The sequence below is a fragment of the Bufo bufo genome, chromosome 1 (assembly GCF_905171765.1).
Source record: "Bufo bufo chromosome 1, aBufBuf1.1, whole genome shotgun sequence".
NCBI classification, from domain to species: domain Eukaryota; kingdom Metazoa; phylum Chordata; class Amphibia; order Anura; family Bufonidae; genus Bufo; species Bufo bufo.
In genome coordinates, this window is record NC_053389.1 from 434,911,992 (window position 1) to 434,939,540 (window position 27,549).

Consider the following 27,549-nt stretch of genomic DNA (forward strand, 5'->3'; position numbering starts at 1 on the left):
CCTGCTGCAGGAAAATAAAGATTTCCTGGGACCACCAGAGTGTCAGGGCTGTGGCCATGTGATATTTAACAGATGATTTATAGTTTTTAGATGTTTTTATAATATTTACTTTGATTGATGACTACCATGTAGATATACAGATACATGACTGCCTTCAGTAAATGGTGAAAAGGGGTCGGAAGAAATACAACAGACTCATAGTTGATGAGTTTGCTATATTTTTTATAGTCGCTTTTCTGTACTGTTTGAACTAATAGTAGAGCGCACCCATCACTATAATATGCTGCCCTTTAATAGGGCAAATTATTCTGTTGATAAATTCTCTTTAAATTGTAAATTTTGTGTAAGTTTTACTAGATAAGCTAAACACTAGTTAAAGTTTGCCTAAGGCCTCTTTCACACTTGCGTTGTCCGGATCCGTCGTGCACTCCATTTGCCGGAAATGCCCGCCGGATCCGTAACACCGCAAGTGAACTGAAAGCATTTGAAGACGGATCCGTCTTCAAAATGCGTTCAGTGTTACTATGGCAGCCAGGACGCTATTAAAGTCCTGGTTGCCATAGTAGTAGTGGGGGAGCAGTATACTTACAGTCCGTGCGGCTCCCGGGGCGCTCCAGAATGACGTCAGAGCGCCCCATGCGTATGGATGACGTGATCCATGCGACACGTCATCCATGAGCGTGGGGCGCCCTGACGTCACTCTGAAGCGCCCCGGGAGCCGCACGGACGGTAAGTATACTGCTCCTCCGCTCCCCACTACACTTTACCATGGCAAACAGGACTTTAGCGTCCTGGAAGCCATGGTAACCATTCAGAAAAAGCTAAACGTCGGATCCGGTAATGCGCCAAAACGACGTTTAGCTTAAGGCCGGATCCGATTAATGCCTTTCAATGGGCATTAATTCCGGATCCGGCCTTGCGGGAAGTGTTCAGGAATTTTTGACCGGAGCAAAAATGTGCAGCATGCTGCGGTATTTTCTCCGGCCAAAAAACGTTCCGTTCCGGAACTGAAGACATCCTGATGCATCCTGAACGGATTTCACTCCATTCAGAATGCATGGGGATAATCCTGATCAGGATTCTTCCGGCATAGAGCCCCGACGACGGAACTCTATGCCGGAACACAACAACGCAAGTGTGAAAGAGCCCTAAACCTTTGCTGAGACCTCAACAGTACAGCCGTGCTTCAAAGAGCACATCTTTGGCTTTCATCAGCTTTGCTTGGCTTTTCCACCATGTCAAGTACAGATTCCAAATTCTTTCTATGGGCCTATACTCAGCATGCTGGAAAATGAAAGCAGAGCCAATGAAACCTGATGGTGGAGAGTGCTGTGAAAAGTGCTGTTGCACCTTTGTATGCAAAGATTTAGGTCCCCTTTGAAATCCTCCGGCAGTAAATATATCTTATTTTTACAGGGCACATTTGTGATCTCGGGCTACGAGTGAAATAGCTATGGATGCCTGTGCATAAACAATATATATATATTTTTCATTATGTGATAAAATCAGTTTTGGAATTGGTTTTAATTAAAACTTCTCATCCATGTGTCTTCTGCAGCCTGCTTGTGTTCTCATATACGGCAGACTGCTCAGTCCTGTTCAGAGTAAAATCCATCAAAGAAGATCACAAATTGCTGGCTGAATCTGTACCATTACCCTGGTTTTTGTGAATGATCTTCTCAGATTACATTATTTTTTTTTATAGAGCAGGAGAAGGCATGCATATTGATATATATTTTTGTGGGAAAAGATTCAGTAAAACCTGTAATTTATACACTAATATCTCTGCTTTTTATAACTTAAGACCACGAACAGCTCTCAGTACATAGGGGAGGTGTTATCAGTAACTGACAGCTATCTATGTATACACACTTACACAGAGAATTCTACCAATCACTGATAACACCTCCCCTGTGTACAACTATCAGTGACTGACAGCTATCTCAGTATATACACTTACACAGGGAATGCTATCAATCACTGATAACACCTCCTCTGTGTACAACTATCAGTGACTGACAGCTATATATGTATACACACTTACACAGAGAATGCTATCAATCACTGACAACACCTCCCCCATATACAACTATCAGTGACTGACAGCTATCTATGTACACACACTTACACAGGGAATGCTATCAATCACTGATAACACCTCATCTGTGTACAACTATCAGTGACTGACAGCTATCTATGTATACACACTTACACAGGGAATGATATCAATCACTGATAACACCTCCTCTGTGTACAACTATCAGTGACTGACAGCTATATATGTATACACACTTACACAGAGAATGCTATCAATCACTGACAACACCTCCCCCATATACAACTATCAGTGACTGACAGCTATATATGTATACACACTTACACAGAGAATGCTATCAATCACTGACAACACCTCCCCCATATACAACTATCAGTGACTGACAGCTATCTATGTACACACACTTACACAGAGAATTCTACCAATCACTGATAACAACTTCCCCATATACAACTATCAGTGACTGACAGCTATCTATGTATACACACTTATACAGGGAATGTTATCAATCACTGATAACACCTCATCTGTGTACAACTATCAGTGACTGACAGCTATCTATGTATACACACTTATACAGGGAATGTTATCAATCACTGATAACACCTCCTCTGTGTACAACTATCAGTGACTGACAGCTATATATGTATACACACTTACACAGAGAATGCTATCAATCACTGATAACATCTCCCCCATATACAACTATCAGTGACTGACAGCTATCTATGTACACACACTTACACAGAGAATTCTACCAATCACTGATAACAACTCCCCCATATACAACTATCAGTGACTGACAGCTATCTATGTATACACACTTATACAGGGAATGTTATCAATCACTGATAACACCTCATCTGTGTACAACTATCAGTGACTGACAGCTATCTATGTATACACACTTATACAGGGAATGTTATCAATCACTGATAACACCTCCTCTGTGTACAACTATCAGTGACTGACAGCTATATATGTATACACACTTACACAGAGAATGCTATCAATCACTGATAACATCTCCCCCATATACAACTATCAGTGACTGACAGCTATCTATGTATACACACTTGCAAAAAGAATGTATTATTAAAGCGCCATTCATTCCATAGCGCTGTACATATGAGAAGGGGTATACATACATAATACAGACAATTGCACTAATCATAAACAAAACGAGTTACAAACTGGTACAGAAGGAGAGAGGGCCCTGCCCGTGAGGGCTTACAATCTACATGGTATGGGAGAAGGACACAGTAGGTGCGGGTGAAGTTGGTCACATCATGTCACTAGTTATGTGACTTCTGAAGGTAATTGGTTGCACCAGAGCTTTTTATGGGCTTCCTAACAAAGGGGGTGAATACATACGCACATGCCAATTTTCTGTTTTCTATTTCTAAACAATAGTTTTATTTTTATATTTTTCTCATTTCACTTCACCAACTTAGAATATTGTGTTCTGATCCATCGCATAAAATTCAGATTAGCAAAACATTGAACTTAAGGCTGTAATGGTTGCACAAAACACTAAAAAGTCAAGCGGGTGAATACTTTTGCAAGGCACTGTAAATGAAAATTGCTTCAAGTGTAAATTCCCCCTTGGGAAGAGGGGGGAGGAGAATTCAAGTGCAAACCTTAGACCTAATAGTTCTTTCAAACAGGTCCACACCTTAAAAGGGTTATCCAAATTTACTCAAATAGCATGAGGGATTATCCCCACCTTCGATAATTGACCCGAATATAACTCTGTATCCTGAATTCTAAACCATTTCTTCCAAGGTGGGATTCTGATGCCAACTATCTGGCCCCACCGCTGCCCTAGAAGTATTATTTTCAAATGGAGTGGGTGGGCAGAGCCTGACCAATATTAGTAAGGCTCCGCCCACCCACTTAATTTTTAAATAATACTAGTAGGGCATGTGATTCAGAGATGAGCATTCTGACAGGCCCGGCATGAAGTACAGTGACAGTGCCGGGCCCCCTATATGTGAGTGAAGACTGGGGCAGTGGGGGACATTACTGGGGGTAGTTATGGACACAACCAGGGGCAGTGGGGACATTACTGGGGGGAATGAGGGACATTACTGGGGACAGTGGGGGACATTACTGTGGGCAGTGGGGATTTTACTGGGGGAGTGAGGGACATTACTGGGGACAGTGGAAGGACATTACTGGGGACAGTGGAAGGACATTACTGGGGACAGTGGAAGGATATTACTGGGGGCACTATAGGGATATCACTGTGGGCGCTATAGGTACATTAGTGGGGGATATTATTATTACCAGAGATCAGGGGTGTAACAATCGCAGTCACAGAGGGTGTGACCGGGCCCAGTGTAGGGGGGGACCCCAATCCAAAGTTTGCCCTGGAGCCCATAGAACTTTAGTTATGTCGCTGATAACCATCTTTTTGAGAACAATTGTATGCGCCCTAGACAGAAGTAGCTTTAATTAAATTACAATTTTGGACTTAATCTTTGCAACTAGAGGTGAGATGTTAAGAGAAGAATAACTTCACAGGAACAATGTAATTTTAATTCCTAAATATTACAATGATTCATTCATATTTCAAAATCTTCAACACTCCCATATTCTCCAGAAGCATATCCTCTAACAGGAGTAGAATCGTTTTAAACCAGTTAATTTTGAGGTCAGAAATTAAATCAAACCTTTCCACAATTTCAATAAGTTTGGGAAGAATATCTACTATATAACTACTATGCAGTACTACTATATGATAACTTTATCAGGTTAATAAAATTCTTCCCGATCCCAAATCGACTCAATGTACGCCAAAGGTAACTCTACTCCACTCTGTCAAAGACCTTGGTAGCTTCCAGTGAAAGGATGGAACGGAGTCACCCAGCTGCTAATTGCATATTTGTGAACAGGTGCTGGATACTATAATGTGTATTCTTCTTAGGGATAAAACCACATTGATCTGGGTGCGCTATGTACTCAATTACCCTACTAAGTCTAATGGCCGAAACCTTCGCAATAAGCTTGATATTCGTATTGAGTAGTAAAATAGGCCAATATGCCCCCCACATCCAATGGATCCTTTCCTTTCTTCTCAATCAAAACTATGCTAGCTTCCAGCATAGAAGTCAGGAGATTACCCGTCATTAATGACCTCTAACAGACAAGGAAGCAAACCCCCCCGAATGTCCTGTAGGCCTCAAAAGGGAGACCATCGGAACCTGGGGAGGTGTTGTCCTGAATTGAGTGCTGTGCATCCTGTAAATCAACCAAGAAAATAGTAGCATCAAAAGCCTTCTTCTGCTCTGTGGTTAACTGTGGAAAAAAGATGGTGTCCAAATATGACTCCATCTCTTCTTCAGATGACGTGCAAGAAGTCATATATAATTCAGAAAAATGCCTTAAAAAAAGTTCCGATATCTTCCTCGAAGTCCACTATTCTACCCTGTGGGGATCTCAATGATGTAATTATTGTGCGATTACCCTAGTTTTTAATCATTCTCACCAATAACTTGCCTGGTCTACCTGATTCACAAAAGGTTTTAAAGCCTGCAACAAAATTTTTCTGTTGAGCCTTTTCAAAAACAAAATCCCTACAACCCTGTTGTGCCTTCATCATTGCCTCCCTGTTATTGTCGGATTGACACTCGAAATACATTTGTTCACTCAATCTGGCCTCATGCATTAGTTCTCTTTCTTTTTTAGCAATCTTGAATGAAATCGTGGTTCTTAATGATGGACAACCAATATGGGTTCAAGCTCATGGGGAGAGCACCACCATCACCCCAACCAAGGAAAACCAGTGGAGAGTGATCTGAGACCCCCCTTGGTTTAGAAGTCATTTTTTTTAACGCAGGTTAGGTAGCATCTATTTATCAAAGCGAGATGGATATGTTACATGGAACCCCCTGAGTTGCCGAAACAGGAGTGGGCTTTGCCATAACTATTCCTCCAAATATCAACAAAACCTGTTTCTCTGCAGACTTTTGCTAGGGGTGAAAAATAATTCTGTGGTGTCCTGCTCCCCCTATGTGACCAAACCCCATCCAACTCAACATCCATCACATAATTTACATTTCCAGTAATAATAGTAGCACATCCTTCCCTCTGGCGTATAAATAATAATAACTGACCCAGTATGTACGGTGAGCATGGAGGTGGAATGTATACAAAAGCCAAGATGCAACTAATGTTTAATTTACCATGGAGAAAGATATACCTCCACTCCCTTTCCACAGATGTAGCAAAACAATTAAAATCAACCTTTTTATGAATTAGGACAGAGACACCCCTAGAATAATTAGTGAAAAACGAATTATTATTTTTTCCTACAACTAACGGTATACTTAGCCAGATGTGTTTCCATTAGGCCAACTATAGCAGGGAGTTGTCTGTGAACAAGATCAAAAATAATGCATTTTTTTATTCTATCCTCCATACCCTAAATGTTCCAAACTAGAATTCTAACTGACATACTAGGTGAAGCCAAAGGAGAGAGAAAAAAAAAAAATTATTCATTCGTCCTTCTCCCATCTACCCCCCCCCCCCCCCCACAATACCACCCCATACCCACCCCCTCCCGAAAAAATCCCCCACCCAATGCTCCATAGTTTGCTTAAACCTGAAACTCTAACCTCGAACAACCTCCTTCTACATCATATGTCATACAATTTATACATGTCTAGGGTAGCATATACTCTAAATACAGCCCTGCTCCTGTGTATTGACAGCTGTTTAAGGAGGTAGTCTTATGTCAGAAATGGCATAAATGTAAATGTACACATTATAAGTTTTACTGAATCTATTCCTATGAAATATGTATATATATCAACCTACCCCGCTCCTCCTTCTCTATAACAAGCTACCTGAAGATTGTGGTGACAGATTCTCTTTAAAAGAATATTTATTTATTTTTTTGTTTAATTCTCTATTTCACTATATATATATATATATATATATACACACATTATATATATATATATATATATTGTGGAGATTCGTTCTAGTAGTTGGGAGTTGGGGTAAGCGGGGGCAGTACAGAAGCAAAGTACAAGTTTGTAATTCAAATGTCCGTGTTTATTCACACATAAGGTCAAACAAAAACACTTTTTGCAAGGTTGGTGTTTGTTCACACCGAGTACATAGTTTATGCATAAAAAAATGTCACCTGGTCGGCGGTTCTGCCTCCAGCAGTCCGAATGCAGGCTTTAGGTGGCCTGCACTCCCAAGACACAGGTCTCAACTTTCCAGCCCAGCACAGAGCTCTGTTCCCACACCAGCGATTGTCAGAGCTCCTCTCTCAGAGAGAGGTAATCACTTCCAGCTGGGTTTTTTATAAGCCAGTCAAGACCCGGCCTGGAACGCGGGGAGTAGTCACCCACCCAGCACTTTACCTACTCCCAGTAAGAGCCGTCCATGATCAGCTATACAGCCATGCTAAAATAGTAAAGTGTCAATCAGCATTAGCTGCCGCTGACACCTGAAAATATCGGCTTTTACTTCACCGAGGCCAGGAACATTGGTGACACATACCTTCTGTCAACGACGGACCCTTGCGCCTTCCTACATACCTCCCCCCTTTGTTCAAACCTGAGAGGGTGAACACTTGCCAGACAGTGTACCAGGGACAGAGCATCCGTGTTTCCCTGCAAGCGGCCGGCCCTGTGTTCCACTGAGAAATGTAAGTTCTGTAATGACAAGAACCATCTGGTGACCTGAGCATTCCTCTCTTTGGCCTGGCTCATCCACTTGAGAGGGGAGTGGTCGGTCACCAGATGGAACTTTCTCCCCAACAGATAATAGCGGAGAGACTTGAGTGCCCATTTGATGGCCAGGCACTCTCTCTCCACTATACTATACCTAGTCTCGGCCAGGGTGAGTTTGCGGCTCAGGAAAACAACGGGATGTTCCTCCCCATTGATTTCCTGAGAGAGTACAGCTCCGAGGCCTACTTCAGAGGCATCGGTCTGTACCAAAAACTCCCTCTTGAAGTCGGGCGTCACCAAAACCGGTGACCCGCACAGGACCGACTTCAACGCGGAAAAAGCCTCTTCCGCCTGGTCATTCCAGCGGACCATCACGGACTTCTGTTCCTTCAAGAGCCCTGTCAATGGAGCCGCTAAAGTGGCAAAATGGGGAACGAACCTCATATACAGTCAGGTCCATAAATATTGGGACATCGACACAATTCTAACATTTTTGCCTCTATACACCACCACAATGGATTTGAAATGAAAAAAACAAGATGTGCTGTAACTGCAGACTGTCAGCTTTAATTTGAGGGTATTTACATCCAAATGAGGTGAACGGTGTAGGAATTACAACAGTTTGCATATGTGTCTCCCACTTGTTAAGGAACCAAAAGTAATAGGACAATTGGCTTCTCAGCTGTTCTATGGCCAGGTGTGTGTTATTCCCACATTATCCCAATTACAATGAGCAGATACAAGGTCCAGAGTTCATTTCTAGTGTGCTATTTGCATTTGGAATCTCTTGCTGTCAACTCTCAAGATGAGATCCAAACAGGTGTCACTATCAGTGAAGCAAGCCATCATTAGGCTGAAAAAAACAAAACAAACCCATCAGAGAGATAGCAAAAACATTAGGCGTGGCCAAAACAACTGTTTGGAACATTATTAAATAGAAGGAACGCATCGGTGAGCTCAGCAACACCAAAAGACCCAGAAGACCACGGAAAACAACTGTGGTGGATGACCGAAGAATTCTTTCCCTGGTGAAGAAAACACCCTTCACAACAGTTGGCCAGATCAAGAACACTCTCCAGGAGGTAGGTGTATGTGTGTCAAAGTCAACAATCAAGAGAAGACTTCACCAGAGTGAATACAGAGGGTTCACCACAAGATGTAAACCATTAGTGAGCCTCAAAAACAGGAAGGCCAGATTAGAGTTTGCCAAACGACATCTAAAAAAGCCTTCACAGTTCTGGAACAACATCCTATGTACAGATGAGACCAAGATCTACTTGTACCAGAGAGATGGGAAGAGAAGAGTATGGAGAAGGAAAGGAACTGCTCATGATCCTAAGCATACCACCTCATCAGTGAAGCATGGTGGTGGTAGTGTCATGGCGTGGGCATGTATGGCTGCCAATGGAACTGGTTCTCTTGTATTTATTGATGATGTGACTGCTGACAAAAGCCGCAGGATGAATTCTGAAGTATTTCAGGCAATATTATCTGCTCATATTCAGCCAAATGCTTCAGAACTCACTGGACAGCGCTTCACAGTGCAGATGGACAATGACCCAAAGCATACTGCAAAAGCAACCAAAGAGTTTTTTAAGGGAAAGAAGTGGAATGTTATGCAATGGCCAAGTCAATCACCTGACCTGAATCCGATTGAGCATGCATTTCACTTGCTGAAGACAAAACTGAAGGGAAAATGCCCCAACAACAAGCAGGAACTGAAGACAGTTGCAGTAGAGGCCTGGCAGAGCATCACCAGGGATGAAACCCAGCGTCTGGTAATGTCTATGCCTTCCAGACTTCAGGCTGTAATTGACTGCAAAGGATTTGCAACAAAGTATTAAAAAGTTAAAGTTTGAGTTATGATTATTATTATGTCCCATTACTTTTGGTTCCTTAACAAGTGGGAGGCACATATGCAAACGGTTGTAATTCCTACACCGTTCACCTGATTTTGACGTAAATACACTGAAATTAAAGCTGACAGTCTGCAGTTAAAGCACGTCTTGTTCATTTCATTTCAAATCCATTGTGGTGGTGTATAGAGGCAAAAATGTTAGAATTGTGTTGATCTACCAATATTTATGGACCTGACTGTAATAGCCTACCATTCCAAGGAATGACTTAACTTGCCTCGTGGTGACAGGTCATGGCCAATTCTGAATCGCCTCTATTTTATTCACTTGGGGTTTGATAATTCCAAGTCCAATGATGTACCCCAGGTATTTAGTATCCTCTAGCCCAGTGGTCGGCAAGCCGCGGCTCGCGAGCCACATGCGGCTCTTTACACACTTTAATGCGGCTCTTCTGCAGGGCTCCAGATGCCATTAGCGACTAGACCCGCCGCCGCAGCTCTGCTCAATACAGCGGCGGGCACAGGAGATGATCGTTCTCAGCAGCGCAGGAGGAGTCTCTCCCTCCCCCCTGTGCTGCTGCTGTCCCCGCCGCTGCCAATAAGAAGAGGCAGGAGGAGGAGGGGAGGGGCTGTGGCCACTGCGCCACCAATGAAGAAAACTGACCTGTTAATACAAATACAGGAGGCGGGTGCCGGAATCAAATAGCCGGCACCCGACCTCTGTGACAGGGAGCTGCGATCCGCTGCAGTTGAGTTAACCCTTCAGGTGCGGTACCTGAGGGGTTAACTGCCGCTGATCGCAGCTCCCTGTCACAAAGGTCGGGTGCCGGCTATTTGATTCCGGCACCCGCCTCCTGTATTTGTATAAGAAACGTTGGTGGCACAGTGCCCCCCCCCCCCCAGTATAATAAACGTTGGTGGCACAGTGCCCCCCCCCCCCAGTATAATAAACGTTGGTGGCACAGTGCGCCACCCCCCCCCCCCCCCAGTATAATAAACGTTGGTGGCACAGTGCGCCCCCCCCCCCCCCCAGTATAATAAACGTTGGTGGCACAGTGCGCCCCCCCTCCCCCAGTATAATAAACGTTGGTGGCACAGTGGGAAGTGCCAATGAGGGTTAAAAATAATAAAAGAAAATTAACTCACCTCCTCCAGTTGATCAGGTAGCTGCCGGTCTCCTGTTCTTACTTCTTTCTAGTTTCTTCAGGACCTGTGGTGACGTCACTGAGCTCATCACATGGCCCATTACCATGGTGATGGATCATGTGATGAGCACAGTGATGTCACCACAGGTCCTGCGTCCTGAAGAAACTAGAAAGAAGTAAGAACAGGAGACGATCAATTGGAGGAGGTGAGTTAATTATTTTTTTATTTTTTAACCCTCATTGGCACTGCCCACTGCGCCACCAATGTTTATTATATTGAGGGGGGGCGCACTGCGCCACCAATGTTTATTATATTGGGGTGATGGGGGGGGCGCACTGCGCCACCAATGTTTATTATACTGGGGTGTTGGGGGGGCGCACTGCGCCACCAATGTTTATTATATTGGGGTGATGGGGGGGGCGCACTGCGCCACCAATGTTTATTATACTGGGGTGATGGGGGGGGCGCACTGCGCCACCAATGTTTATTATATTGAGGGGGGGCGCACTGCGCCACCAATGTTTATTATATTGGGGTGATGGGGGGGCGCACTGCGCCACCAATGTTTATTATATTGAGGGGGGGCGCACTGCGCCACCAATGTTTATTATATTGGGGTGATGGGGGGGGGCGCACTGCGCCACCAATGTTTATTATATTGAGGGGGGGCGCACTGCGCCACCAATGTTTATTATATTGGGGTGATGGGGGGGGGCGCACTGCGCCACCAATGTTTATTATATTGAGGGGGGCGCACTGCACCACCAATGTTTATTATATTGGGGTGATGGGGGGGCGCACTGCGCCACCAATGTTTATTATATTGACCTTGTACTAAGCATTCTGTATTCAGAATGCTATTATTTTCCCTTATAACCATGTTATAAGGGAAAATAATACAGTGAATAGACTTTCATCCTAGGAACCATGCGTGAAAATCGCACTTGCTTGCGATTTTCACACAGCCCCATTAACTTCTATGGGGCCTGCGTTGCGCGAAAAACGCACAACAGAGCATGCTGCGATTTTCACGCAACGCACAAGTGATGTGTGAAAATCACCGCTCATGTGCACAGCCCCATAGAAGTGAATGGGTCCGGATTTAGTGCGGGTGCATTCCGGTATTTTGAATGCCGGATCCAGCACTAATACATTCCTATGGGGAAAAATGCCGGAGCCGGCATTCAGGCAAATCTTCATTTTTTTTCGCCGGAGATAAAACCGTAGCATGCTACGGTTTTATCTTTTGCCTGATCAGTCAAAATGACTGAACTGAAGACATCCTGATGCATCCTGAACGGATTACTCTCCATTCAGAATGCATGGGGATAAAACTGATCAGTTATTTTCCGGTATAGAGCCCCTGTGACGGAACTCAGTGCCGGAAATGAAAAACGCTAATGTGAAAGTACTTTAAAATATTAAGTTTAAATCCCCCCTTTCCCAATTTTACATATAAAATATATAAACAATAAATAAATAAACATATTACATAGCCTTTTTAGTCACCTTGTCACCCCAAAAAATAGCATAGGACTGTTCTATTATGGGCCGAATGTTTCATAAAATGCGAAATGCACACAGCTTTTTTTGTTGTTTTTTTTTTTTTGCACGGTATTGAGTATCACAATACTTTTTTATGGTGACGAAAGCGAATCAAAATTTTGGTTTCAAAACAACCCTACGCCGATCTGATCGGCGTAGCGTTGTCACGATACCAAAATTTTGATTCAGTTTCGATTTGGCAACTAAAAATTTGATTTGGCTCCTAAATTTTTCAGTTCAGGAGCCAATGGCTACTTGGAATTTTTTTTTAGTCTGGAGCACTGTTCTGTGTGCCCGGCGCCCGCTCCCCTCCCTCCTCTCGGGGGCGGCAGCCTGCGGCTGTCCTGCCTACATGTGTGCCGTGCGGCGCTCAGGCCAAAGGAGGCGTCACTGACTGTCAGTGGGGCCGCGGCGGAGGGAGGCGAGGAGGCGGAGCTGCTCTGTCTGCTATGACCTGTAAAAGCTGCCCCTCCAGGCTGGCAGCAGAAGAACACAGTCACAGAGTAACACTGAGGCACGACTTGTTGGAACTTGGCCGACCCTGCTGGACTCTAGTCTGGACTCTGGAGAAGACACCTTAAGGCAGAGCCAGCTGAGATTGGAGCCAGGACCAGACCGACCCCACTCCAGCCAGACCCCAGTGATATATCAGGTACCGACTTCAACATTGTCCCTCATCATGTCACCCCCCCGATGGTGCAGACTCCAACATTGTCCCCCATTAGGGAGCATAATGGATGGGGGCTGACGGCTGTCATGGGGGGCATGATGGCTGACATGGGAGTAATGATGGATGGGTGCTGACGGCTGACATGGGCATGATGGATGGGGTGCTGACGGCTGACATGGGCATGATGGATGGGGTGCTGACATGGGGGGCTGACGGCTGACATAAGGTCATGATGGCTGACATGGGGGGCATGATGGATGGGGGCTGACGGCTGACATGGACATGATGGATGGAGTGCTGACATGGGGGGCTGATGGCTGACGGCTGACATGGGGTGCTGACGGCTGACATAGGGGCATGACGGCTGACATGGGGGGCATGATGGATGGGGGCTGACAGCTGACATGGGCATGATGGATGGGGTGCTGACGGCTGACATGGGGGGCATGATGGCTGACATGGGGGGCTGATGGCTGACATGGGGGGTAATGATGGATGGGGGCTGACATGGGCATGATGGGGTGCTGATGGCTGACATGGGCATGATAGATGGGGTGCTGACGGCTGACATGGGCATGATGGATGGGGTGCTGACATTGGGTGCTGACGGCTGACATAAGGTCATGATGGCTGACATGGGGGGCATGATGGATGGGGGCTGACGGCTGACATGGACATGATGGATGGAGTGCTGACATGGGGGGCTGATGGCTGACGGCTGACATGGGGTGCTGACGGCTGACATAGGGGCATGACGGCTGACATGGGGGGCATGATGGATGGGGGCTGACAGCTGACATGGGCATGATGGATGGGGTGCTGACGGCTGACATGGGGGGCATGATGGCTGACATGGGGGGCTGATGGCTGACATGGGGGGTAATGATGGATGGGGGCTGACATGGGCATGATGGGGTGCTGACGGCTGACATGGGCATGATGGATGGGGTGCTGACGGCTGACATGGGCATGATGGATGGGGTGCTGACGGCTGACATGGGCATGATGGATGGGGTGCTGACGGCTGACATGGGCATGATAGATGGGGTGCTGACATGGGGGGCTGACGGCTGACATAGGGGCATGACGGCTGACATGGGGGCATGATGGATGGGGGCTGACATGGGCATGATGGATGGGGTGCTGACTGCTGATATAGGGGGCTGATCTGAGGTATGATTAACATTGGGGGTCTGATTGGTGGTCTGACCTGAGGTATAATGGAAAATATTGTTTCTGATTATACTCCTCTAAAACCTATGTGCATCTTATAGGGCGAAAAGTACAGTCCTCAAACCAGATCGAAGATATCAGGACCACACAGAGGAGAAGCCAGCTGCTGCAGACAGAACCAGGACCAGGTGAGCTGCGGGCGGGGCGGTGGGAGAAGGGGGTCACCGAGATGTAGCTTCGCTTGTGTTGCCAAAAAATCCTTGCACAGGCTCTGGTCACGTCCACGTGACAGGGCCGGTGCAAAGAGTCCCACAGTACCCGACCTATGTGGATACTTGCATGCACAATATTCTCAATAAAAACTTATTGAAACTAAAAACAGTGTACCATCCTATGTATTTTCGGTTTTAAAAATGTGGCTCTCAAAATAAATTTCAATCGTGGTTTTGGCGAGATTTGGCTCAGTTGAAAAAAAAGGTTGCCCACCACTGCTCTAGCCCTATCGTGCATTTCTTTGGGTTAGCGGTCAGTCCAACCTCTCGATAAGCTCATCTACACGGGGCATGGGATATGCATCGAACTTGAAGATTTCATTTAGTTTGTAAAAATCTTTACAGAACCGTAACGTCCCATCCGGCTTAAGAATATCGGACTGGCCCTTTTATTTTTGGACTTCTCAATGACATCTAGTTGCAGCATTAGCTGCACTTCCTCCGTGATGGCTTGTCGCCGAGCCTCGGGTACCCGGTATGGTTTTAACCGGACTTTTGTCTGAGGCTTAGTGATAATGTCATGCTGGATTATGGAAGTGCGTCCAGGGAGGTCCGAGAACACATCCGTGTTCCGACTAATGAACTCCCTGGCTTCCTGAGCCTGTTTAGAGGAGAGACTGTCAGCAATTTTTACTGTGGCAACTGCTTCTCTTGCATGAGAACGAGGAGCCTGAACCTTTTCTCCTACAAAACCTGACTGCAGTAGAGGACTCCCTATCTTTCCATGGTTTTAGTAAATTCACATGGTACACCTGCTCCGGCTTTCGCTGCCCCGGCTGGTGTACCTTGTAATTTACCTCTCCCACTTTCTCGAGTACCTCGTAGGGCCCCTGCCACCTAGCTAGGAACTTATTGTCTACGATTGGTACCAGAGCCAAAACCCAATCACCCGGGTTAAAGTTCCGGACCCGATCCTGCCAATTATAGACCCAACTCTGGGCACGCTGCGCTACCTCCATATGCTCCCTGACCAGAGGCAACACTGTCTCCATCTGTCCTTGCATCTCGGTGAGGTACTCAATAACACTTGTATGCGGTGTGGGTTGTTGTTCCCATGCTTCTTTGGCTATGTCCAACAGACCGCGAGGGTGTCTGCTATATAGCAGTTCGAAGGGCGAGAACCCAGTAAAGGCCTGGGGCACCTCTCGCACAGCGAACATGAGATAGGCAGAAGAAGGTCCCAGTCCCTCCCATCCTTAGACACCACTCTTTTTAACAGGTTTTTTAATGTATGATTAAATCTCTCTACCAGGCTATCCGTTTGCGGATGATACACGGATGTCCGTAGCTGTTTTATGTGGAGCAACTTACAGAGTTCCCACATGACCTTGGACATAAAAGGGGTCCCTTGGTCAGTCAGAACCTCTTTAGGTAGACCCACTCGGAAAAACATCTCCATTAACTTCTTAGCTATGAGTTTGGCTGATGTATGTCGCAGTGGGACCGCCTCCGGGTACCGAGTGGCGTAGTCGAGGACGACCAAGATGTGTTGGTGCCCTCTAGCGGACTTTGGTACTGGGCCTATAAGATCTATAGCCATTCGCTCGAACGGGACCTCAATAATCGGGAGAGGCACCAGGAGGCTCCGGAAATGTGTCTGAATGCTATTTATCTGGCAGGTTGGGCAAGACTTACAAAACACTTCTACCTCTCTGAACACACTGGGCCAGTAAAACCGCTGTAGTATCCGTTCCTGCGTTTTCTGCCACCCCAAGTGACCCGCAATAACATGTTGGTGGGCAAGCTACAATACAAGCTTGTGATATGCCTTAGGCACCACCAGCTGTTCAATATGCTGATTTACCCGATACAGCATCGAAACATTGACTCGGCCCCAGGTTTTTGTGGTTCACCATCAATTATTACAACATTCTCCCAGGCCCGGGATAAGGTTGGGTCCCGGTGTTGTGCGGTTCCGAAATTTTCACGGGAGACATTGAGGTCTGCCAATTCAGGACCCGACAGCAAGTCCTCAACCTCTCCTACCAACACACTCAGCGGGGTTGTCTCCCCCTCCTCCACCGAAGTGGAGGTCACCCCTACCGCTGGCCCTTCAGCCTCGGGTTCCCAGGGTTTTGGCCTCCCCTCCCCCTGAGCCAGGCCACTCTGCTGAAGTTAGCCCTGACTCAGGGGCATCAACAACTCTCACAGCCAGCCACAGGGCCAGGAAGCCCGGAAAGTCTCTGCCTATTATTAGTTCATAAGGTAAAGTGGTGGCAACGGCCACCTCGTGGGTCCAATTGCCGCCTCCCGTGGATTGAGACACCAGGGCGGTGGGATAGTCCTTTAAATCTCCATGTATGCACACAACCCCGATTTGCCAGTATACTCATCGGGCCGCACCAGGGTAGCTCTTACCAGGGATACAAGTCTCCCTGAGTCCAACAAAGCCACTGCCAGAGTGTCTCCCACTTCTACCTGGCACAGGTGGTTATTGTCTATAGTCTCTGGGATACCTGATGCACACAGCTTCCTGGCGTACAACGAGTTGCGGTATCCATAGTTAGTCTCCATGGGTTGCCCTATTGGGACAGTCGGCCTTTACGTGGCCAGGCTCCTGACACCGGCAGCATACTATCGGAGCCGGGTCTACGGGGGGGTACACCCCGGGCGGGCTTGGTTGGCACAAGTCTCTGGGTCTGGGATGGAAATTGCTGGGGTTTGGATGCCCCCCTCCCAAACTAACTCCCTTTCAAATTCCTGGTAGCCTCATAGCATTCCACCAGGTCCACCATCTCTAGGGCATTACCAGGAGACACCCTGCCGATCCAGTGCTGGAGGGGGTACGGCAAAGCCCTCCAGAACACATCAGCCAACAGACGGTCCAACATAGCAGTGGGACTTAGCATGTCAGGTTGCTGTCATGCCGTGCTCGGACGGTGTGCGGAGGTCTGTCAGATTGGCAGCACGTGTCTAACCTTTTGTTTGTTTTGGAATCATGCTGGATCCGCCTTCCTTCAGGTGCTCTGGGTGGGGTCATTAGGTTAAATTGCCTTCACTCCCAGAGGGCCGTGCGGGTTATAGAATTCAGTCTGGCCTTGGATTCAAGGAAAGAAGGATTGTCTGTTCCAGCTCAGATAAGTTAAGTTTTTGTTTGTTTTGTTTGCGGTCTAGGCTATTTGTGTGTCTTCTGCCCCTTCTCCCCTTTCATCATCTCAGGGATTCTAGGGTGTTTGCAGTCCAGGCACGAGGGCACATCATTCCTACCATCAAGGTCTGAATGTGGGCTTAGCAGCATAGGGAGAGAAGTCAGGGATGTGCTAGGAGGTGACCTTTCCCCAGCATCTAGCCTAGACACTTGTGTATTTGGTTGTCTGTGTATCTGAGATCCTGTCCGCCATGACAGTTGTAGCCACTTTTGCAACAGGTGTAATAGGGTATAATACTGGGGCCTCGCAGTCTCAGCCGGGTTAAACTCCCTCTGATGCACCCGCTGGGCCCGGACTAATACATTCACCCCCAGTCTCGCCAGGATCTCACCCCTTTACTGTCGGGTAATCAGCCCCTTAATCATCCAGTAAGTCAAAATGCACCTGCTGGGTTCCAGACGCCAGGAATCGAGCGATGACCTCAGCCCATTGCTCCAGGGGTAGCTTCTCTTTCACCTTCTTGAAGATCGCCAAATAGGTCTTGACATCGTCTGCGGGGGTCATTTTGGGGATCGCCGCACGGACTATTTTCCGGGCATCGTGGACACTCTGGGATGCTCCTGCTGCTTGTAAAGCCATCACATGTTGTAACAGCAGCTGGTTTGTTTCCTGCTGTTGTTTATTGGCCTACCGCTGTTGCAGGTTAGCTTCCATGAGGGCTTTCACGACAGCTTTCATTTTGTCGAGGGACACGGGTTGTAATCTCACTGGTTTGATGTAAGACATACACCCCTGCTCGGACGCCAGCCTCACTGCCATGCACGCATCCTCCACCAATTGTGGGGATTTGCTCTGGTAGTTGGAATGAGCGGGTGCAGTACAGAGGCAATTGTAATTCAAATTTCTGTGTTTATTTACACATAAGGTCAAGCAAAAACACTCTTTGCAAGGTTGGTGTTTGTTTACACCGAGTAGAGAGTTTGTGCATAAAAGAAAAAATCACCTTGTCGGCGGTTCTGCCTCCAGCAGTCCAAATGCAGGGTTTAGGTGGCCTGCCCTCCCAAGACACAGGTCTCAGCTTTCCAGCCCAGCACATAGCTCAGTTCCCACACTAGCGATTGCCAAAGCTCCTCTGTCAGAGAGAGGTAACCACTTCCAGCCAGGGCCGGTGCAAGGATTTTTGCCGCCCTAGGCAAGATAAAAATTGCCGCCCCCCCCCTTATCAGATGATCTGCCCATATCATGACATCACATATGTTCCACCCCTTTCTCAGCTTTTAAATAAAAAGAACTGCTAGGTTTCCCTTAGGGTTAATCCAGCTTCTTGTAGCTGTCTTTTTTTGCGGAACGGAATTGCGGACCCATACATTTCTATGGGGCCGCATGACGTGCGGCCCCGATCCGGAATTGCGGATCCGCAATTCCGATCCGGAAAAAAATAGAACATGTCCTATTCTTGTCTGCAATAGCGGACAAGAATAGGCATATTCTGTTAGTGCCGGCAATGTGCGGTCCGCAAAATGCGGAACACACATTGCTGCTGTCCGTGTTTTGCGGATCTGTGGATCTGCAAAACACACATGGATGTGTGAATGGACCCTAAATGTGAGGTAAATTAGTTTCCAATGTAGTATTAATAACTAAACAATTACATAATAAACATATTGCATTGTCTACTTACCACCAGGACAATAAGATGATCTGGTCTCTGGCTGCAGTCTGGCTCTGGGGACTCCCTTGTCACTCTCTTCTCCCCCACTCCCTCCCTTGTCACTCTCATTATTCCACCCCGGCACCCCCCTCCCTTGTCACTCTCATTATTCCACCCCCCTCCCTTGTCAATGTCATTTTTCCCCCCCCTCCCTTGTCAATCTCATTATACCCCCCCTCTCTTGTCACTCTCATTATTCCCTCCCTCCCCCCTCCCTTGTCACTCTCATTATTCCACCCCCCCTCCCTTGTCACTCTCATTATTCCACCCCCCCTCCCTTGTCACTCTCATTATTCCCTCCCTCCCCCCTCCCTTGTCACTCTCATTATTTCCCCCCCTCCCTTGTCACTCTCATTATACCCCCCTCCCTTGTCAATGTCATTATTCCCCCCCTCCCTTGTCAATCTCATTATACCCCCCCTCCCTTGTCACTCTCATTATTCCACCCCGGCACCCCCCTCCCTTGTCACTGTCATTATTCCACCCCGGCAGCGGCACCCCCCTCCCTTGTCACTCTCCTTATTGCACCCCCCCTCTCCCTTGTCACTCTCATTATTCCCCCCCCTCCCTTGTCACTCTCATTATTCCCCCCTCCCTCCTTTGTCAATGTCATTATCCCCCCCCCTCCCTTGTCAATGTCATTATTCCCCCCCCTCCCTTGTCAATGTCATTATTCCCCCCCCTCCCTTGTCAATGTCATTATTTTCCCCCCCTCCCTTCTCAATGTCATTATTCCCCCCCCTCCCTTGTCACTCTCATTATTGCACCCCCCCCCTCCCTTGTCACTCTCATTATTCCCCTCCTCCCTTGTCAATCTCATTATACCCCCCTCCCTTGTCACTCTCATTATTCCCCCCCCCTCCCTTGTCAATCTCATTATACCCCCCCTCCCTTGTAACTCTCATTATTCCCCCCCCTCCCTTGTCAATGTCATTACCCCCCCCCTCCCTTGTCAATGTCATTATTCCCCCCCCTCCCTTGTCAATGTCATTATTTACCCCCCCCCCCTCCCTTGTCAATGTCATTATTCCCCCCCTCCCTTGTCACTCTCATTATTCCCCCCCCCCTCCCTTGTCAATGTCATTATCCCCCCCTCCCTTGTCAATGTCATTATTCCTCCCCCCCCTCCCTTGTCAATGTCATTATTCCCCCCCCTCCCTTGTCAATGTCATTATTTCCCCCCCTCCCTTGTCAATCTCATTAGTCGTCCCCCCTCCCTTGTCAATGTCATTAGTCCCCCCACACACACACCTCTAATGTAGCGTGGTCGAGCTCTCTTCGGTCCGCGGTACAGGAGCATTTGTTTCCTGTACCCAGCCGGACTGACAGGAAGTGTCATTATTTCCCCCCCCTCCCTTGTCACTCTCATTATTCCCCCCCCCCCCTCCCTTGTCAATGTCATTATCCCCCCCTCCCTTGTCAATGTCATTATTCCTCCACCCTCCCTTGTCACTCTCATTATTCCCCCCTCCCTCCTTTGTCAATGTCATTATCCCCCCCCTCCCTTGTCAATGTCATTATTCCCCCCCCCCCTCCCTTGTCAATGTCATTATTTCCCCCCCCTCCCTTCTCAATGTCATTATTCCCCCCCCCCCTCCCTTGTCACTCTCATTATTGCACCCCCCCCTCCCTTGTCACTCTCATTATTCCCCCCCTCCCTTGTCAATCTCATTATACCCCCCTCCCTTGTCAATCTCATTATACCCCCCCTCCCTTGTCACTCTCATTATTCCCCCCCCTCCCTTGTCAATCTCATTATACCCCCCCTCCCTTGTAACTCTCATTATTCCCCCCTCCCTTGTCAATGTCATTACCCCCCCTCCCTTGTCAATGTCATTATTCCCCCCCCCCCTACCTTGTCAATGTCATTATTTACCCCCCCTCCCTTGTCAATGTTATTATTCCCCCCCCCTCCCTTGTCACTCTCATTATTCCCCCCCCCTCCCTTGTCAATGTCATTATCCCCCCCTCCCTTGTCAATGTCATTATTCCTCCCCCCCTCCCTTGTCAATGTCATTATTCCCCCCCCTCCCTTGTCAATGTCATTATTTCCCCCCCTCCCTTGTCAATCTCATTAGTCGTCCCCCCTCCCTTGTCAATGTCATTAGTCCCCCCACACACACACCTCTAATGTAGCGTGGCCGAGCTCTCTTCGGTCCGCGGTACAGGAGCATTTGTTTCCTGTACCCGGCCGGACTGACAGGAAGTGTCATTATTTCCCCCCCTCCCTTGTCACTCTCATTATTCCCCCCCCTCCCTTGTCAATGTCATTATCCCCCCCTCCCTTGTCAATGTCATTATTCCTCCCCCCCTCCCTTGTCACTCTCATTATTCCCCCCTCCCTCCTTTGTCAATGTCATTATCCCCCCCCCTCCCTTGTCAATGTCATTATTCCCCCCCCCCTCCCTTGTCAATGTCATTATTTTCCCCCCCTCCCTTCTCAATGTCATTATTCCCCCCCCTCCCTTGTCACTCTCATTATTGCACCCCCCCCTCCCTTGTCACTCTCATTATTCCCCCCCTCCCTTGTCAATCTCATTATACCCCCCTCCCTTGTCAATCTCATTATACCCCCCCTCCCTTGTCACTCTCATTATTCCCCCCCCTCCCTTGTCAATCTCATTATACCCCCCCTCCCTTGTAACTCTCATTATTCCCCCCCCTCCCTTATCAATGTCATTACCCCCCCCTCCCTTGTCAATGTCATTATTCCCCCCCCTCCCTTGTCAATGTCATTATTTACCCCCCCCCTCCCTTGTCAATGTCATTATTCCCCCCCCTCCCTTGTCACTCTCATTATTCCCCCCCCCTCCCTTGTCAATGTCATTATCCCCCCCTCCCTTGTCAATGTCATTATTCCTCCCCCCTCCCTTGTCAATGTCATTATTCCCCCCCCTCCCTTGTCAATGTCATTATTTCCCCCCCTCCCTTGTCAATCTCATTAGTCCCCCCCCCTCCCTTGTCAATGTCATTAGTCCCCCCACACACACACACCTCTAATGTAGCGTGGCCGAGCTCTCTTCGGTCCGCGGTACAGGAGCATTTGTTTCCTGTACCCGGCCGGACTGACAGGAAGTGCACACTAAGTGAGCACTTCCTGTCAGTCCGGCCGGGTACAGGAAACAAAAGCTCCTGTACCGCGGACCGAACAGAGCTCGGCCACGCTACATTAACAAAAGCACAGAGCAAACACACAGCAGGCGCAGGCTGCGCAGCAATGAGCCGGCGGCCGGAGACTCAGGAGGCGCAGCATGAGGGGCGCCGCCGGCCGAACTTATATAACCAATTTTATTTTTTTTTTACACCGCAACGGGCGCCCCCTGCTAAATGGCGCCCTAGGCGACTGCCTAAATCGCCTTACTGGTGGCGCCGGACCTGCTTCCAGCTGACACTGCCAGCAGTTTTTTTTTATAGGCGAGTCAAGACCCGGCCTGAACCGTGGGGAGTAGTCACTCACCCAGCACTTTGCCTACTCCCAGTAAGAGCCATCCTGGATCAGCTATACAGCCATACTAAAAAAGTAAAGTGTCAATCAGCATTAGCTGCCGCTGACACCTGAAAATACCGGCTCTTACTTCACCGAGGCCAGGAACCTCGGTGACACATACCTTCCGTCAACGACGGACCCTTGCGCCTTCCTACAATATATATACAGTACAGACCAAAAGTTTGGACACACCTTCTCATTCAAAGAGTTTTCTTTATTTTCATGACTATGAAGGCATCAAAACTATGAATTAACACATGTGGAATTATATACATAACAAACAAGTGTGAAACAACTGAAAATATGTTGTATTCTAGGTTCTTCAAAGTAGCCACCTTTTGCTTTGATTACTGCTTTGCACACTCTTGATGAGCTTCAAGATGTAGTCCCGTGAAATGGTCTTCCTACAGTCTTGAAGGAGTTCCCAGAGATGCTTAGCACTTGTTGGCCCTTTTGCCTTCACTCTGCGGTCCAGCTCACTCCAAACCATCTCGATTGGATTCAGGTCCGGTGACTGTGGAGGCCAGGTCATCTGGCGCAGCACCCCATCACTCTCCTTCATGGTCAAATAGCCCTTACTTTCAAAGTTTTCCCAATTTTTCGGCTGACTGACTGACCTTCATTTCTTAAAGTAATGATGGCCACTCGTTTTTCTTTACTTGCTTTTTTCTTGCCATAATACAAATTCTAACAGTCTATTAAGTAGGACTATCAGCTGTGTATCCACCTGACTTCTCCTCAACGCCACTGATGGTCCCAACCCCATTTATAAGGCAAGAAATCCCACTTATTAAACCTGGCAGGGCAGACCTGTGAAGTGAAGACCATTTCAGGGGACTACCTCTTGAAGCTCATCAAGATAATGCCAAGAGTGTGCAAAGCAGTAATCAAAGCAAAAGGTGGCTACTTTGAAAAACCTAGAATATGAAATATTTTCAGTTGTTTCACACTTGTTTGTTATGTATATAATTCCACATGTGTTAATTCATAGTTTTGATGCCTTCAGTGTGAATCTACAATTTTCATAGTCATGAAAATAAAGAAAACTCTTTGAATGAGAAGGTGTGTCCAAACTTTTGGTCTGTACTGTATATATATATATATATATAGCCTCATTATGGATAACTTTTCAGTAGTCATCACAGGGATAATAATGGCAGAACTCGCAGCATCCACTATTCATAATAGATGATGGAGATAGCTCATCTCCCCCCCCCCCCCCCCCCCCCCATTCATATGTCACACAGTATGTAAACACACCACTCTCTCACATAAGTCAATCCTCAATGAGTCATTTTGTAATACCCCAGAGTGGTATTATTACCTCTTTGTGCCCCCTACTATCTCCTAGGGTTGACCCAATGTCATCTTATGCATTGATTTCCAGATCCTGCACAATGTGTCTTGCATTTATATGCAAATGTTATGTTAAAGTGTAATGTGCCTGGTTCACCAGCAGATGGCGGCAATCTTGGCAGAGCTATGAAAATGAGCTTCTAGGAGCAAAGGGGGTGTTGCCGTTATACCCAGAGGCTCTGCCCTCTCTGCAACTGCTGCACCCTCTGCACTTTCCTTGACACAGTTAGGCAGCATAAACACCATGACACCTGGCCCTGACTTTTCCTAAAGTGCAGAAGGCCCGGCAGTTGCAGAGAAAGCGAAGCCTCTAGGTTTAACTGCAACACTCTTTTTGCTTCTAGAGGATCATTTGCATATATTACAAACACCATTTTTCTGAACAATGCGGGCACATATGAACATGGGGCCAACACAGATGCTTTCAACTGCCAAGTGCACATGTAACAGGTCAGCCAGTGTCATTGGTACAAATCTGCTGTCAGATGTCCTTTATGGGGTTTCTGAGCTCCTCATCTACCCTCAGGATCCACGTTCCCCCACAGCCGCTGAGACTAGCACTTTGTATGGAGTCAAAAGCATAGATCTGTTCAATCTTGCCGCCTTGCTGGGTTACTGCAGCTCAGCAGTTTAGGTGATTGGTTTCAATGCAGGGTTTGGATGCCCACTGATAGATATTGTTGACCTATTCTGAGGATAGGATAGGTCATCAATATCAGGAGCCTAGAAAACTCCTTTAAAGTATAACCGTCGTATTTTTTATTTATTTTTGTATTGGATTGTGGTGATTAATATCACCTTGGTGGCCCTATTTCAACTTTTCACTGTGTATTCAATTACCCCTTAATTCCACATTTTTGTTCCCTGTACTGCCTACTTTTATCTGTGCTTAAAATAGGGTTGCTAGGCATGGTCCGTCTATCTGTTGATAGACGGAGCACGCAGCGTGCAGGGTCACATTACTGACAGCCAGGGACTGTAAGTAAATGATTAAAGCCAGGTCCTCCCCAGCAGCTGATAACTGTGCCTGGGCTGTGTGCACATCTCCCTGTCCCTGCGCTTGGCAGACGCTCCCTCACTCAGCAGAGCTGGAGAATGCAGAGTTGAAGCAGCACAGACCAGGGAAGGGAGATCTGCCATCTGCTCAGTGTATAAATGAAAGCAACATGTGGTAAGAGGACCCCTTTGTGCTGCAGGAGATTAACCCTTTAGGGGGGAGGGCTCTCGTTACTGACACTTTTGGGGGGCTATTGTTACTGGCTAGTGAGGGCAGGCGGGATTAGCCTCAGGGTGAGGGCAGTGGCGGCCATCTTAACTGAATAGTGAAATTGCAGTTTTATGCAGACTGGTTGGTAAGGGCTGAATCTTATTAAATATGGGGTCAGTCAGTCTAATAGTAACTGATTCTGGAATATCATGTTATTAGTAACTACATATATGAAAATTTTAATTAGGGTCTAAATGTGACAGTTATCCTTTAAGGCTATATTCACACTTTCATATGTCTACTCCAATTTCCATCGCCCTGACAGGATTATGTTATTTTGTCCTGAAAAAAAACTGAGTGTGGAGTATTTGAAGTGTTTACACTGTAGTAGCAGCGAAATGGATGAGATTTAGAAAAGTGAAATCTACACATAACTTGACACATGGTATGGATTTAAGATCTGCAGGATGTCAATTTATGTATGCGGATATCTGCCATGGATATCACTCTTTGCAATGCAGTGATACTGTGATATTGGTGTTGCATTAACAGATAATAAACAATATATACATAAAGACCTAGTAGATTTACCTTTTTCTCATGCAGATTATAGTAGTAATCATAATGATGATAACCACAGCTATGAAAGCAGCTAGGCCAGCAATTATCCCTAAAAACTTCTTATCATCATCTTGTATTATTGGGTCTTCAGGTCCCTGTGGATGAATAAATTAAAAATTATTCCATTTAATAAAAAAAAAAGTGTATACAGTTCCTAACCCATTATAATACTTTACCCATTTTACTTTTTCCTTTTTTTGGTTGTGCACTAAGATTAGAATGGGGCTGGCACCATTAACTTCGGAATGGGGCTGGCACCATTAAAGGGATAACCCTATTTTCACCCAGGCAGCCCATTGATATTAGCATCGGTTCATTTCATGCTCTGATGCTTTCCCTTGTTCTGCGCTGGATCTCGCAGGGCAAGGGCTTTTTTGTTTACAATATTACACGGCTAGGCAGAGGCTTCCGCCCAGCAGTGTATTCTGTGACATCACCGGCTCTGATGGGCAGGTTTCAGCGCTGCCCTAGCCGTTTTACAGGCTATGGCAGCTCTAAAGCCCGCCCACTAGTTTCGGTGATGTCACCAGGCTCACTGCTGGGCGGAAACCTCTGCTTGGCAGTCCCTATGGAGAGCCCAGTATGTCACCAGATCTCCTAAAAAAAAGCCTTTGCCGTGCGCGATTCTGCTCAGGACAAAGGAGAGCATCGGAGCATGAAATACTCTAATGCTCATATTAGAAGGGCTGCCTGGTTGAAAATTTGGGTATGTCCGGGTTCAGCTCTAAAGCCAGATAACCCCTTTAAGATTGGAATGGGACTGCCACTATTGATAAGGACCTGTGAGTTCAAACTGCTAAGGCCAATAGGTTCAAGCTCTTAAGATCAGCATGAGGCTGGCTCTTTTTAGGAGCATGTGTTGTCGTTTTTGAGCAAAGTATGAAGGTGGTACTCCTAAGAGGGCAAATTTAGTAGGCATTGTTAAAAAACACATCCTATTAAGAGCAAGTCTGCTGTTTAGAACTAGCTGAGCTTCTCAAACCCCAGTGAAGCCAAATCAAGCCATACAATTACCCTGCAGCAACTACTCTGGCATATGAATCAGTGTTGACATCGTGAGAGGTGGTTGCACACATAAGTTTTATAACAAAACAGCACTTTTTGTCAGCCTGACAAATAGGAAATTATAAAATGCCCTGCAAAGACTGTGTTTTCATAATGCAATTTTCAGACAGTTTTCAGGAATTTGTTGGTCCTTTGGCTCATACTGGTCTGTATGTTCACATGTCCGAGCAAAAAAATAAAACATCTCCTATTATTGTCCACATTATAGACAAGCATAGGACAGTTCTATTATAGGCCGGTGCTTTCTCAAACAGCTGATCGTGGGGGTCCCATGTGTCGGACCTCCATCGGTCAGATACTGATTGACCTATCCAGAGTTAAAATCTGTGTAAAAATCTGTATAAAACTCCCAGAAAATCCCTTTAAAAAAGCTCACATGCTTTTTAATGAATTTTCATTAAATACTGGATTTTATTTGAAGACACAGAGTGCTGGATTTTTCTTTTGTTCAGATAGTGCTACACTTGCTCCCGCCTCCATGAACAGATCTTTTCGAGTCAAGGGGATTTGAGCTAATCTAGTTTTTGCTTTTGAAATTTTAAGTCTCATCCACACGCTATGAAAAAAGCTGTATGGATTTTAAATCCAAAGCTTATCAATTCTTTC

At 46.8% G+C, this 27,549-nt stretch overlaps 1 protein-coding gene across 2 annotated transcripts in view; it reads right to left on the minus strand.

Annotated features, from left to right (window-relative positions):
* CDHR2 (cadherin related family member 2) overlaps positions 1-27,549 on the minus strand; it is a 235,202-nt gene that overhangs the window by 16,151 nt on the left and 191,502 nt on the right. For both annotated transcript variants that reach the window (XM_040406756.1, XM_040406746.1), the window contains exon 28: positions 25,849-25,973. In XM_040406756.1, the coding sequence (XP_040262690.1) occupies positions 25,849-25,973 (125 nt within the window). The remainder of the gene's footprint in view (positions 1-25,848; positions 25,974-27,549) is intronic.